This window comes from Limulus polyphemus, unplaced genomic scaffold (genome assembly GCF_000517525.1).
Source record: "Limulus polyphemus unplaced genomic scaffold, Limulus_polyphemus-2.1.2 Scaffold3698, whole genome shotgun sequence".
NCBI lineage: Eukaryota > Metazoa > Arthropoda > Merostomata > Xiphosura > Limulidae > Limulus > Limulus polyphemus.
The window spans coordinates 79,647-95,225 of record NW_013669308.1 but is presented as its reverse complement, the minus strand read 5'-3'; the positions used below and the strand labels follow the sequence as shown (position 1 = coordinate 95,225).

General features: G+C 33.0%; 1 protein-coding gene across 1 annotated transcript in view; it reads left to right on the top strand.

The window, feature by feature from the left end:
• The window catches only part of LOC111088408 (nose resistant to fluoxetine protein 6-like), a 31,049-nt gene that overhangs the window by 12,238 nt on the left and 3,232 nt on the right, over window positions 1-15,579 (top strand). Inside the window, exons 5-12 of the mRNA XM_022398450.1 lie at window positions 730-872; window positions 5,412-5,527; window positions 6,027-6,197; window positions 7,434-7,527; window positions 7,891-7,983; window positions 9,205-9,370; window positions 13,014-13,093; window positions 14,803-14,919. Coding sequence (XP_022254158.1) covers window positions 730-872; window positions 5,412-5,527; window positions 6,027-6,197; window positions 7,434-7,527; window positions 7,891-7,983; window positions 9,205-9,370; window positions 13,014-13,093; window positions 14,803-14,919 — 980 coding nt within the window. The remainder of the gene's footprint in view (window positions 1-729; window positions 873-5,411; window positions 5,528-6,026; window positions 6,198-7,433; window positions 7,528-7,890; window positions 7,984-9,204; window positions 9,371-13,013; window positions 13,094-14,802; window positions 14,920-15,579) is intronic.

Here is a 15,579-nt window from a genome sequence, read left to right as displayed (position 1 = left end):
GTTCGTGATTTATGGTGATGTACCTGTGTTTTTACTTGACAGGCTCCAAGCGTAGTTCGTTCGTCGCAATACTTTATTGCGGGTTTGGTTTATATGCTTGTCCCACATTAATCTTGAATCATAGGCTAAGACGAAACATTTTGCTGACGTGGAAGTTCGGAGAATGGTTTTACCATAAGTACACTTCGGGTGGGTGTCTACGCGTTTTACATTTTATCAAATAGTACAATTTCTGTTTTTGGAACGTTCATTTTTATTCTATGTATTTGACAGTATTCGCTGTTTCGTTTGATTCAAGTTGTAAATTTATATCAGCTATTGAGAGGGCAGGGGACCTCTTCCAGATTTCCATTTCATCCGCGAATTTAGAGCCAAAACAGAAATTTGGGTCTGTTAATGGCTTATCGCTGACATACACGATGAATAGTATAGAGCTAACTACTCCTTCCTGGGGGACAGCTGCCTCAGGAGTAAAATACTCAGAGTAGGTGCCCTCTACATTGTGTGTTTTCCAGAAAGCTAGACAACCAACGAATAATATCCCGCGGTAGTTCCAACCGTGACGTGTGGAACCTTAGACAATTGTGTTGTGCAGTCCCGAAAGCTTTCTCGACGTCGAGAAAACAGGCAACAGTGCATTCAATTTTATTAAAGCTATCAACTATGGTTTCAGTTAATTTAACTGGGTGGTCAGTTGTTTGGCGAACATTTTGTATTTCATATAGCTAGGAATTTGCTAGCAATTTCCTTACAACTCTGCCCCTACTAAAACAACGACATTCTCACGGCATCAAAATTACTGGAACTGTACGATGTGATCGTTTGAAGAATGTTCCACTGAAGGAACAAGAAAAGGATTATTCTGATGTTCTGTAAGACAGAGCTGCTGGAATAACCGTAGTTAAGTAGCGTTGAAATATAGAATAAAAGAATAGATGGAGTTGACATCTTTGATCAAAATCATGCAAGGTATCGTGTACAGATCTGAAACAAAAATAGTACTAAAAAATAGCGAGTTTTTATCTGAACGGTGTTGTATAGACATGAAGACAGTATCCCTCTGCAAGACAGTATCCTTCTGCTAGACAAACCATTCTTTCACTTTTGGCTACTCCTCAGGTTCCAAGAGCTAGAGCTGTTTGTCCCACAAGGGGAGGTCAAGTTCTGCAAGAAATCTGTATAGATGGTAAAGGGCAGTGGCCTGCACGAAACCTGAGACAGTATTGTTGTACCAAGTAAATCTGTTTAAAATACCAGATTAATCTTAACACTGACTGTTTTGTGGAATATCACACAAACTGAAGTTAACCATTACTGAACACCATCTTTGTGGTATGCAGAAAACTCACAACTAGCACTTTCTTTTATATAATATACATTACTTGTTTGTTAGCTTCAGGTATTCAACTTATGTTTTTAAGATCATTTAATTAAAATAGAGGTACAAAGTGTGAAACTTGTTTTTATGTAGGTTGTTAGATATACAAGACTGTTTAGTGTGAGCGTTATTACTTAGTTTATTTTGTGACTTAATATTTCATGATTGTTTTCATGGCAGGAGAGTTGAAGGTTGATTGTTTTAAAAGCATTAGTTGTAACAAATTTTGTTACATAACTCTGTACGAGTGGTACGTTGTGTATGCAGTTAGATTGTTGTACTAGGCTTTAGTAATATTGTTGGCGTCACGTTGTTCGAATCTTCGGTATTTTCTCGTTAGCTTAAGTGAGTATTGTTCCTTTATAGCGTTGCGTTGTTGATAGAAAGTTCGACGCCTCAGTGAACAAGGTGTGTGTATATAATATATGTATATATATATATATATATTATTTTAAAACAAGTGGATTGTGTGCTGTCCGTTTATTGTTCGAATTTATCACCAACAAATCACAGACACCTACTGTAAAGAATCCAAGACCACTTATATTTAAAACCCTGACATGGGAAAGTTGTATTATTTTCTTATATATTAGTCAAATATGCTGGAATAAGTTTCACCTGGTATGATATTACTTGTAAGATCCACGATTTCTAAATATACTAATGAGTGAGCTTGGATTTTGTGTTCAAATATTGAATATGCAAGAATGTTCTGGAAAAGAACTGTACTTTTTGAATGTCGAACACGAAATAATGAAGATTTTTTTTAATATACTTGACTTTTTTTCCTAAAGTCTCAAACATATTCACTCAAAAAACCATATTTTTTCCCCTACGAAAGACTACTGCATGGTATATATATATCGTATGTTAGTAAAAACTAAGTTATTGTTGTCCAAAAACTCTTTTTGAAAACCATCATTTGTTGCTGTTGATGTCTTCAAACAGATATAAAAATGAAGTGTTTATCCAGTTTGCACCAAGGTTCAGTTTTTAATGGGTTAGCAGGAAAAGTTGGCTGTATAGATATCGATTTTATGGAACATATTCGTTTACATGATTTAGAAAGTGATTGTTCATGTCCGTTGTGTGTTTTTAATTGTTTGCGTATTTTCTGTGTTAGTGTATTACCATTTTCAAGTGTGGGGGGTATGTTTGGTATGATTTATGGCTGTTTGTGTAGTGTTTTTGGGTGTGACCAGAATAGTTCTGGATCAGTCTGTTCATTTAGTTGTGACCAAAAGGAATCCGATCTGTTTTCTTTCAGTTGCTTTATTTCGCTTAGTTTAGTGTTTTGTTTTTTAATGTTTTTATATGTGTTTTGACGTGTGGATTTCTTGAGTTTATGTATAATATTCTGAGGTGGCGACGTTCATTTATCATGTATATGGTGTCTGTATGTGGCTGCCACGTGTTATTATGTTTAGGGATTGTTAAATCCGCGGATTCGATAAGGCAGGTACACAGTGATTTTTGGCAGTATTTGTCAATAATAGACGATGATCAATAATCAATTGAAGAAAAAATGTATCTAAATTTTGGAATATTTATAAGTTTCGATGACACACCAGACTAGTAGATGATCACTATCTAGATCACAGTCCACATTAAAGCTTTGAAACTTTTGACTAAGAGAGCCAGAATATCACTGGTGTTATGGGTGGGTGTGCCATAACTGATCAACACACAGTCATTATTATCTATAAAATTCAGTAGTTTAATATAATTACATTTTTTTTTCGTACAACCAAATGAAACTAGTTACTATTTAAATCACCTATTGTTATATCGTTATTGTAAGAAACATAAATTGGTCTTGTAGGAGACCAACAGAGGCCAGCATGTGTCATATGATGTTAGATAAACAGTTAAACATTTATTTGTTGTAATATAGTAAAGTAGTGATATTGTAACTTCTATTTTAAAAGTTGGAATTATAGCGCACCAACCGTTTCTACCAATACATTCACACTTACAAACGAAAAACAACAACATTTCTAAACAAAAAAAGGAACAACATACGATTGTTCCGTCAATTTGGTATAAGTGTTAAAACTCAACTTGTATAATGTCTCACTCCTAAATTGAGAGTGAATTTGTTATGAGCCAGATTCAACCAGAGTCCAATGTGACACAACATATTGTCAAACACGTAGCTGAAATTACTTGTAGAAAATTCTCTCTGTAAAAATAGCTGTTTGCAAGATATGGATCGTGTTGGTCTCCAAAACTTATATGAGCCCGAACAAAGTTCTATTTGAATAAAATATTTGTTTCATCAGTTAGGCTTACAACTTACATAGTTTCCTATAAGTGCTTCTTTCTACTACAATGAGTTATCTGATGAAGAGATCGTTTTTTTAACTTAGCTCATTAATTACTAAATTTGTACTAAAAGTTATATTTATAATTTTATTACGATATTTTGTTGTTATTTTTGTACATTATGCTTTTACTAAGTAATATTGTCTTTATTTTTCAATACCTTTGTTATTTTCTTTAAAACATGCTAACTTATGCTAAATATGGTAGATCAAGTGTTGTGGTCTAATTAATTAATATTATAAAATTATGAAAATCAATATATATATATTAAACATTGTCTTGTGTGTAAACTGTAGAGCAACTAAAGGTAATACGATTCTCAAAAAATCAAAATAACTTTCGAATAATTTAAGCATTCGCATCATTTATCAATTAAATATTAAAAAGAACTATTTTTTAAAATTCACACAAGTTTTGTCGATTGTAAAAACGTTTGTTTATTTTATTCACAAAGTTTCACCAGGTTTACTTGGCATCATCATGGAATACAAGAACTGAGGCTAACAGAATTTAAGTTAAAAAAGAATCGCGTGAAAATCTCTAACAATAGTAATCTACAAGCATACGATTAACCAACTGTAAATAATAAAGTAAACTCTAACAATAGTAATCTACAAACATACGATTAACCAACTGTAAATAATAAAGTAAACTCTAACAATAGTAATCTACAAACATACGATTAACCAACTGTAAATAATAAAGTAAACTCTAACAATAGTAATCTACAAGCATGCGATTAACCAATTGTAAATAATAAAGTAAACTCTAACAATAGTAACCTACAAACATACGATTAACCAATTGTAAATAATAAAGTAAACTCTAACAATAGTAATCTACAAGCATGCGATTAACCAATTGTAAATAATAAAGTAAACTAACAATAGTAATCTACAAACATACGATTAACCAATTGTAAATAATAAAGTAAACTCCTAACAATAGTAATCTACAAGCATACGATTAACCAATTGTAAATAATAAAGTAAACTCTAACAATAGTAATCAACAAACATACGCCTAAAATAATTCATCAATGAAGTGTCAAATTTAGATATAATAAAAATACTTTTAGGCGGGAGTCTAGGTATGGAAATTCGTTCTATATATAAGACAGAAGAGAATGATTAAAATAGATATAAATGAAAACCTTTGTATTTGTTAAGAATGGGTTATGTTTTGTCATTAATATTTTTCGTCTATTAATTTTGTCTTTTCTGCTGACGATTTTTACCTGACAAACGTTGAATTAAATAAACAAAAGTTTTACTGTACACAACCAATAAAACCTTGTGTGAATTCGCATAATTTGTTTGATAGCACATTTTATGACATTTTAATTCTTCTAGTACAAAATATTCTTATTAATTAAAGGAACTTGCAAACAGCAGCTAAGCCTAGAATAGAACTTTTATATCCAGATAGTGTGCCATGTATGGGTCTATGTGAGGGCAACGCTATAGATCGTTTGGTTTTTACCTTCACCTACATAGTACAATTAAGTCATAAAGAAACATTTCATGAACACTGTTCCAAAACAACGCAATAAAATACAACTAGAAGCTTTTGTTATAAGACTTTTTTTTCTAACTAAATCTTATTTCAGTAATTCTGACATCCAAAAATATTTTTGCAACCACATTAAAGAACAACGTATAACAATATTTTTATGATCCTTATTGTTAACAATTACAATACTTACCAGGTGTCTGCTTGGAACACTTTTATTGTTGGTAGTCTCGGGAACAACGATAGATTTATGGAAACATTACCAACCTGATAACAATAAAATCGACCCTAAGAAGAAAAGGTTTTGGCAAGGTGAGTGTTTGATATTATACTGTAATAACGCCCTCTGTTGTGTTGACTTTTTGTGACCCAGTAATATGGGTCCATTACGATTTACTTCAAAATGTTTTTGTAAATCACTGTAATTTTTGTCTAAATACTAAAAACTTTAATAATTCATATTAAAAACTACTTATAATATTACACGTAAGTGCAGAGTTTTGGTAGTATAGTAGAAACACGTTCAATTCCTTTTGAGATAATAGTCATGGACACAGACCTAATTCTATCATTGTTTCACCTTAATGTTTTACTGTTACTAACACTGTCAAAGTTTCTTGCAGCTTAAAGAGGATGTTATGGTGTTTATACAATCCATGGTTTTGTCGCTTCTTGTCTTGACATGCCCTTTAAAACATCTTCTTTTTAAATTACGAAAACCAAAAATAAAACTCCAATTTGGAAGGAAACTGGTAACCCCTGAAACAACAGAATGCAAATTTAAAACCACTGTTTGTTTGTTTTTATCCAGGAACGATTTTCGAAACTTTAAAGTCGTTTTCTCTCTACACCAATGGAAAACAGATGCTGAACACCAACGTTGGGTCAGGAAACCTTGGAGCCCTACATGGTTTCCGTTTCTTTACCATGGCGTGGGTTATCTTAGCCCATACCTACATGATCCCCTCTATGAATGTATATAGTAAGTGTTATTTAAAAAAGATTAAGAACATATCTCATAGTATAATTTTGTTAATCTTAATTAATAGTTAGATTAATCTTAATTAATAGTTAGATTAATCTTAATTAATAGTTAGATTAATCTTAATTAATAGTTAGCAAGCTTCAAGTACACACACGCACACACATGTATATGTATATATTTTATATACGTAATTTTTTTTTGTTTTCAAAAAAATAATGGCATGCATTATTAGTTATGTTGATAATCTTAGATTTTGCTAAGCCTTTATGGCTGATTGTTCTATGAAAAAACGTGTTTCACTAAGAGATTTCTTCTCAGATATGTCAGTGTTTCTAATATCTTCTAATATCTGTAGATAAAATAATTGGTTTTGTAGTATTCCATTAACACATGTTTCATTTCCACAAACCATTTATAGATAAAAGACACGTAGCCTCATAAACAAAAGAAAATAAAAGGTTTGACGTTCTTTCATTGCAAGGGAATTACTTTTTTTGTTCACCGAACTGTCACTAGTATACTGATTTTAAAACCACTTGTAATGATGTAGAACATGTTCCATTAAATTTGTTTTCGTGTAAGTGTGTTATCTACACTGCTTTTCTCAAGCGCAAAGCTACATTACGAGCTACCTGCCCTGAGCCATAGACGGACGAATCTGTTTGTTTTGAATTTTGCGCCAAGATACACGAGGGATATCTACGTTAGCCGTCCCTAATTTAGCAGTGAAAGATTAAAGGGAAGACAGTTAGTCCTAACTCTTGGACTACTCTTTCACCAACAAATAGTGAGATTGACCGTCACATTATAATGCTTTTACGGCTGAAAGGGCGAGCATGTTTGGTATGATGGTGATTCGAACCCGCGACCCTCAGATTGCGAGTCTAGCGCCCTAACCACCTGACCATGCCGGTTCAGAGGGATGAGTTGTTAAAGAAGTAAAAACCAGTGATTATGATTTGAATCCTGTTTTTAAACTTTGTAAACATTATGTAGCCACATAATTATGACTATTACATGTCCCCCGGTGGGTCAGTGTTACGTTTACATAATTACAACGCTAAAATCTGGGGTTTGATTCCTCGTTGTGGACAAAGCTCAGACAACGTGTAGTTTTGCGCTAAAACAAATAAATAGGTTCTTACTTCAAATGTTTACTTAAAGATGAGGTAAATCATTACTTACGTTCATCAGTTTATATTTTTGACACAATGTTAATCGTCACTATTACAGGTGGACTTATAAACTTCCAATATGCGGTAAAGGATGTCAGTTTCATGGCCGTGTGGAATTCCTTTCTACAAGTGGATACTTTTTTTTTCCTCACGTAAGTAAAGTTGGCTGCGATAATTCTAAAGAAACATCTGATACACAACGTATAAATTAAAGAAAGTACAACACGTCACTAATATATAAGACTGTAACTGTGTTAGAGAACAAATGGTATACTTTACTTTAGATCTTTTGATTTAAAAGTAACATTTAGAACGAACTTATTATAATCACGTTTGAATGCATTTTTCAAATATCTCTGTTCATTAGTTCATTACCGAATTCGAATTAGAGGCATGGAACAACATTTGTCAGTCACAAGCTACTACCCTAAAAATCATTTCTTATATTACACGCATTTAGGGTTTGTGTACCAATTAATAAAAGAAATTCTGAAAATAATTATTTGTATTTTTAGTGGAGTGACGCTGGTCTATACAACAATGAAAAAACTAAAAGGAACAAACGGACGTTTGGATCTCGTGAGATACGTGGTACACCGTTATTGGAGGTAGGTTTGACAATTATACTAATTTCAAGTGTTTTGTAGGAACTGTTCCGAGACTGTGGATCTCATTGACAAGCGAAACGTATATAAAACTTAAACTATTGAAGGTTATGTACTAAACCCAAATTCTATTTCAGTGATAATCAAATAACTAAAACAAATTTTCGAGTTTGTAATTTTTAAGATACACCTTGAAAATTAAAAAAAATTAAAAACATAATAATATATAATTAAAACAAACTCTTGGATCTCACATTCTGAATTATGTATTAGAGCTTAAATATATTACAGAAATATGAAAAACTCAGTAGCATATATATAAGTATGTTCAATGTATCAAGTGAATGTAATCGACCAATCGATATTATAGATTGAGTACTTTATATCAAAACTATTTTGGAACCTCACCACGTCGTCACGTCCAGTCATTTTTTCTTCTGACGACCGTGGATTTTTTCAATAGCCTTGCAGCGTAGTTTTTATTACAAAAGGCTTCATCTTAAGGTTATTACGTCCAAAGCACACCCCCTCGCCCTGCTGCTTTCCATAAACCATTTAGTGTACTAGGACGATAGCTCCAACGCCCGTTTCAATAGTCCAATCGTAGAAAAATCTGCTTGTGCAGACTTTTTCGATATGTTCTCATATGGAATAGCATAGATACACGTTTCATTCTTCAGCCTCTCGGGAAATGCGAAGGTAGAATAAATATGTCGTGGAAGCAGCTTGTGAACTCGTAACTTTTGTTGTTGTTATTTCCAGACGGAGATCCTTTCTTTACCACGGCTGGGGTACGACTTGTTGCAATTCTCTTTCTATATGGTCATGGTGCCTCAATTTGATCGATATTCTTCTTTTTTTTCCCAATATCATTAAGTTCAAGGGATAACCCCGTCTAGCATATTCTAAGTCTCCAATCCCAAGATATCTTTATGATCTGAGTGTATGAATATTTTGCTCTTACATATTCTTCCTCAAAGCAATCAATTTTCGGCGCCATTATACTACCTACGTTACATCAAACTGTGTCAAAATGTAGTTCTTATAAAATCCGTTCCATCACGACTTTATGTCAACCGTGGTTATCACGTGGCTTGCCGATTTACATATCCAAAATATTTTTTAACATAACGTACTCAGCTTTATGTATTTATCTCCAAATATCTTCTCTCTTGTTTTGCGAAATGCCTGTTTTACGTTTTGTTGTTTATATATTTATTCAAGGCTGACCCCTCCTTTGATGTTGGTCATATCCCTGATGTTTATCCTTCCGTTACTTTCTTCTGGACCACTTTGGAGTAGATTCGTAGAAAGTGAAATACAAAAATGCAGGAACACCTGGTGGGCAAACATGTTTTACTTCAGTAACTTCCTTTATCCAACAAACATAGTAAGTGTTTCTTCCTAGAACTTAGCTTCAGTTCGATTTACTTACTCAACCACTTTGTCAAAAACAACATAAAAGAGAATTTTGATTAATACAGTTGTTTGTCAGACGACTGTACAGTTTGAAAATCGTCGTTAAAGTTCATAAAAAGTTACTAGGAAACTAATCAAAAATTTTCTCCAAAACCGCTGAACGTTTTTAATGTTAATGTTTACTACGAACTTATTAATTAATATGTAATGCATTCTGGAGACCAGCTTGTTCTGGGTTTAATAAAATAACTAGTTGACGTATCAATTCAACGCTGGTGAATACTATGGACCCCAAGAAGTGACATAGAAGAAGGCGGGTCCATTGATCTACTTATGCCACTTACCAAGAAGCCCTAAAAGTGCATGCGAAATTTGGTTAAGATAGGAAAAAAAATCTATAGACATTAAAAGCAGACATACTGACAGACAGGGCCTCTGCAAAGAAAGAGGGGGAGGGACAGAACCAAATGCCAACCTCCAGGGATGCCCTAAGAGCGCCTTCAAAGTTTGGTTAAGATTAATAGAATAGCACAGGGAAATACACGGAGACAATTCGAGGTCACATAATGGGATCAGATCCGAGCATCTCCATCCCCCCACGTAACTTCCTGTGGGCCCTAAGAATACATGGCAGGATCGGTTAAGTTCGATCAAAAACTGTAGGAGTTAAGGGTGAACATACAGCCAGAAAGTGGCCTCTCGCGAACAGTGTTCCCTTTAAGCTGCGCGGCCGCACAACAAACAATCAAATGCCGCGCACTTCCTCAGCAATGGTGAGAAGACTCAAAACGTTTATTTGACGGCCTTATGGACCCTGGCAGTCGATAGGCCTGAAGCCCAAATAACCAACTGGTAGCATTGCAAAGCGGACAAATAATTCAATAGGATTGATGGTCTACAAATACCCCCCCCCCAAAAAAAAAATCTGGTAGTGCCTATCCGCACATTGCCTGGATACTGGTGCACATGAAAAAATTCATTCCGCACATGGGATGAAAAAATTAGAAGGATCATTGCTCGTGAAGTAACACAGGGTTTAACAGAATGACAACTCACTATGACACTCCCCGGGGGCTCTAAATGTGTGTATGCCAAGTTTATTTGAAAAGTAGACAGACGATAATATTACTTTATATATATAGATGATAATGATAAAATAAAATGGAGACCAAAGTAATTAGTTTATCATCTAGATATTTACATTTTCTTATTTTCTCTAGTTTTACATTTAAACCATTATTTTTCAATACTACAGGAATAATATTGATTCTTTACACGCACTGGAACTGATGTTATACTGAAAATTACAAAACGAAGAGTCATGTATATTCTCAGAACCTGGACGTATAGCCTTCAAAACAACTGAATTTGGAGAGTTATAATAAAATCAGTTATAATTCAATAACATTAGCAATAGCTTTCAAATGAAAAGTATCGATTTTTTTAGTTCAACCATAATTAGTAGTAAGGACATTTAGCTAGTGTTCCGCCCTAAGGAATAACACAACTCTATACTTACAGCATGCTAGACCTTAATAACATCTAACATCCAAGTTGTATATGTACTTTGAACTTGCTATGCTTCTTACCATATGTAACACCTAAATGAAGATGTATTAGTATAACAATCTATATAATAAGATTCAGTGTAACACATAAATGAAGATGTATTAGTATAACAATCTATGTAATAAGATTCAGTGTAACACATAAATGAAGATGTATTAGTATAACAATCTATGTAACAAAGTTCAGTGTAACACCTAAATGAAGAAGTATTAGTATAACAATCTATGTAATAAGATTCAGTGTAACACCTAAATGAAGATGTATTAGTATAACAATCTATGTAATAAGATTCAGTGTAACACATAAATGAAGATGTATTAGTATAACAATCTATGTAATAAGATTCAGTGTAACACCTAAATGAAAAAGTATTAGTATAACAATCTATGTAATAAGATTCAGTGTAACACCTAAATGAAGAAGTATTAGTATAACATTCTATGTAACAAAATTCAGTGTAACACCTAAATGAAGATGTATTAGTATTACAATATTTGTAACAAAATTCAGTGTAACACCTAAATGAAGATGTATTAGTATTACAATATTTGTAACAAAATTCAGTGTAACACCTAAATGAAGATGTATTAGTATTACAATATTTGTAATAAGATTCAGTGTAACACCTAAATGAAGATGTATTAGTATAACAATCTATGTAATAAGATTCAGTGTCTTTGTGTCATGTAATTCCTCTTAAACCGTCCCCCGGTGGGACAGCGGTAAGTCTTCAGATTTACAATGCTAAAATCAGGTGTTCGATTCCCCTCGGTGGACACAGCAGATAACCCCGATGTGGCTTTGCTATAAGAAAACACACACACCTCTTAAACAACTGGTCGAACCGACTTCTAAATGGGACCAAACGAATCGTCGCGGTCTGGAGGTTTGCACAAAAGTAAAGTCTTTCACCCAACTCCTTATAGAACCCGGGTATTTGGCGAAAACCCTTTAACGGGAATTTCCCGAAACGGCCTACAACTTTGGCATTCATATACTTTAGAGCGCGTAAATAAGTAAGCCTGCTAATTATCGTTCGTTAGTTGGTTAGTGAAATTAAATATGAATCATAGCAGCAATGATCATTAAACTGAAAAATGCAAAATAGTAGTTCAAGCATTAAGTTTGCATTACAGCGCCCTTGTAAATGTGGGCCTTAGGCCCACGGCTCGCTAGTTAGGAAATGGTATTGTGTCCTACTGGAACAACCAACAGGAAGGTGTAACTTTAATTAATAAAAAAATCTGTATTTTAGTGTTTTTGATCTTCATGAAACTACCAACCAACAAATAGGTGCAACATTAATTAATAAACAATTTTGTTTTAATGTATTGTGTCCTACTAGAACTACCAACTAACAAGAAGGTGTAAAATTAATTAATAAACAATTCTGATTTAGTACGTTTGTCCTACTGAAACTACCAACTAACAAGAAGGTGTAAAATTAATTAATAAACAATTCTGATTTAGTACGTTTGTCCTACTGAAACTACCAACCAACAAGAAGGTGTAACATTAATTAATAACCAATTCTGTTTTAATGTATTGTGTCCTACTGGAACTACCAACTAACAAGAAGGTGTAAAATGAATTAATAACCAATTCTGTTTTAGTATGTTTGTCCTACTGAAACTACCAACCAACAAGAAGGTGTAACACTAATTAATAAACAATTTTGTTTTAATGTATTGTATCCTACTGGAACTACCAACCAACAAGAAGATGCGACTTTAACTAATAAACGATTCTGTTTTAATGTATTCTGTCCTACTGGAAAGTGTTACACCTTCTTGTTAGTTGGTAGTAAAACAGAATTGGTTATTAATTTGTATTGTGTCCTACTGGAACTACCAACCAACAGGAAAGTGTAACTTTAATTAATAAACAATTCTGTTTTAATGTATTGTGTCCTACTGGAACTACCAACCAACAGGAAAGTGTAACTTTAATTAATAAACAATTCTGTTTTAATGTATTGTGTCCTACTGGAACTACCAACTAACAGGAAAGTGTAACTTTAATTAATAAACAATTATTTGTTTTAGTGTGTTTCACCCTACTGGTATCTGTCAGCAGACATGCAGCTCTACCTCATCTCGCCGGTTGTACTTATTACACTCTACAAGTAGGTATTTTATGCTATGTAAGCACTTACTTTAATTTTACTGAATGACATTTACTAAACTAAACAATGGTAACTAGTTATTTAAAAGTATCATATGTGTACGTCACTTAGATTGTATCCTTACATAATGAATGTTGTTGTTTGCTTTTTAAGTATGGTAACCCTAATTTTCACTCTTCGCAACTGAAACAAGTCTAGACCGATAAAAATGGTATTTTCAGTGGATTATACGCTATACGGAAATGAGTGTATGATCTACATTTTGAAACAATCCCCATTCATCTCGTATTTGTAATTCATATAGACATTTAATTTGTTGTCATTTCATATACAAATATCACTCAAACTTTTTAAAAGTCGCTTTTTCTACTAGATTGTGCAACATATCCCCGTTACCTTCTCTGTCCTCTCATTGGTCATTTTGTAAGTTTGAGTGATATGAAGTGATATTATGTAGGTCATACCTAATGTCCTAAATCAGGCCTATTTTAAGAAATAGGACGTTGCCACTTGTACTACTTTTTTCTTTATTTTCTAGAAGAAAAAAAAGCACGATGTGTGCTTATCGCCGAATAATATAATTAGGTTCAGGTTGATAGAAGTTTTAACTGGAAATTCGTTTTCAAAATATTTAGATTTACAACATCCGGTGAAAGGTGTAATCCTGGGGAAGAAACCATTTCGAACGTTGCTTTGTTATGGATGGGCGGGACGTAAATTCTTCACCATGCGTGTATGTCCTCTAGCTTCTCGCGGGGATTTTCGTTGTTTTAATGTAATTACAAGGCTTTCAACGAACCCGTAGTTTGGGACCTTGGTGTTGAAGGTCTTTTGTCGATAGGATTCTCTCACTGCGTCAGTAAACATCGGATTTTATTAATTACTTTTAATAATCGAATTACCTTGTTTTACGTTTCGGTTAAAATAAAGTTATTGGTAAGGTAAGAAAGATGTTGTGATGTTCACATTAAATAAAATAATAAAACGAAAAATCAACGTTTTTTATTTGCACAATCATTTATTTGTAAAGATTAAAGAATTAAAAATATATAACTGACGATGGTGGAATTATTTACACCGAAACATGTAGAGTTTTAAGTTTCTTTTAACTTATATATTTTTGATTTTTTAATATTTACAAATAAATGATTGTGCAAGTAAAAAAACATTGATTTTTCGATTTATTATTTTATTGAACATTTTTGCACAGGAACTGTCTGTTTTACGTATTAATGCTCATATTATCTTGATTTTTCCACAGCGCGGAATCAATGAGCAACTAAATTTCTAAATACCTGCAGGTTAATCCAGGGTTCTGAGTTCCGTAGATATATATTTTGATAAACCTACACAAAACTTCTAATACTTCTTGCTTGTCACAAGGTTCTTTACCTTCGTGTTAAAGGTACTTTCCATGGTATGGCACTCAACACCTGTTACTTTCTAACGGCCTATAAACTGAAGTGGCCTTGGGAAGAGTTGGCAGCGGGTGCTGTTCACTAGCCTCCTTCCCTCTAGTCCATCTTTTCAAAATTAGCAAACAACTCTTCAGTAGCTTTATGGCCGAAAACCAAACAATTAGTTAGATATAATTATAAAATGAATATGAAAGAAACTCGTATCGATGCATTGAATATTCAAGTGGTTTATTAATAATACAAATCAATAAAACATTCTCAATTATTGATAATTTGTGTTTTCACCACCAGATGGCCACGTATGGGTTTTGTTCTCATCACATTTGGTATTTTAGCATCATGGGTTTCTATAGCAGCAATTACAATGTGGAAGGATTTTAATCCATCAGTTGTGCTGTTTGACACAAAGTAAGAAAGATATTTCATGTTTACATTTAATTTCATTATAATATGTACACATATATTCCTAACATATTACTAGCATTATTAAATGATAGATTAAATGTTGAGTGACAATGTTTTTAGTGCCACATTCTCATATCAATTGTTTGAGCGGAAATATTTACATTTTCTGTGTGAATTTCACACTTTTCATTATAAACACTCAATACCGACATTTCTTTCATAATACCCCACTCTCAGCTTTAAAGTTTTTGAAATAGTTTATTCTAAGCTTTTTCAAGATTTGAAATTTTCAGAACGAATTCTATTTCTCCTTTTAATATTCGCTGTAATTACGAATCCCAGTTATTATTATTAATAATTATTATCAAACGTATTCAGTTATTATTATCAAACGTATTCCAAATTTTTCTCTTAATATTCGCTATAATTGTATATCCCATGTCTTTATTATTTTCATCAGAATGTATTCCATTTCTCCTCTTGTTAATCGCTGTAATTACGTTTCCCAGGTTTTTACTATTTTTAAAACAAAAATAACATGTTTGATTTCGTTATAAGATCTTAACAAATCTTTCACCAAACGTGCTCGCCCTTTCAGCCGTGGGGGTGTAATAATGTGACTGTCAAACCCACTATTCGTTGGTAAATAAGTAGCCCAAGAGT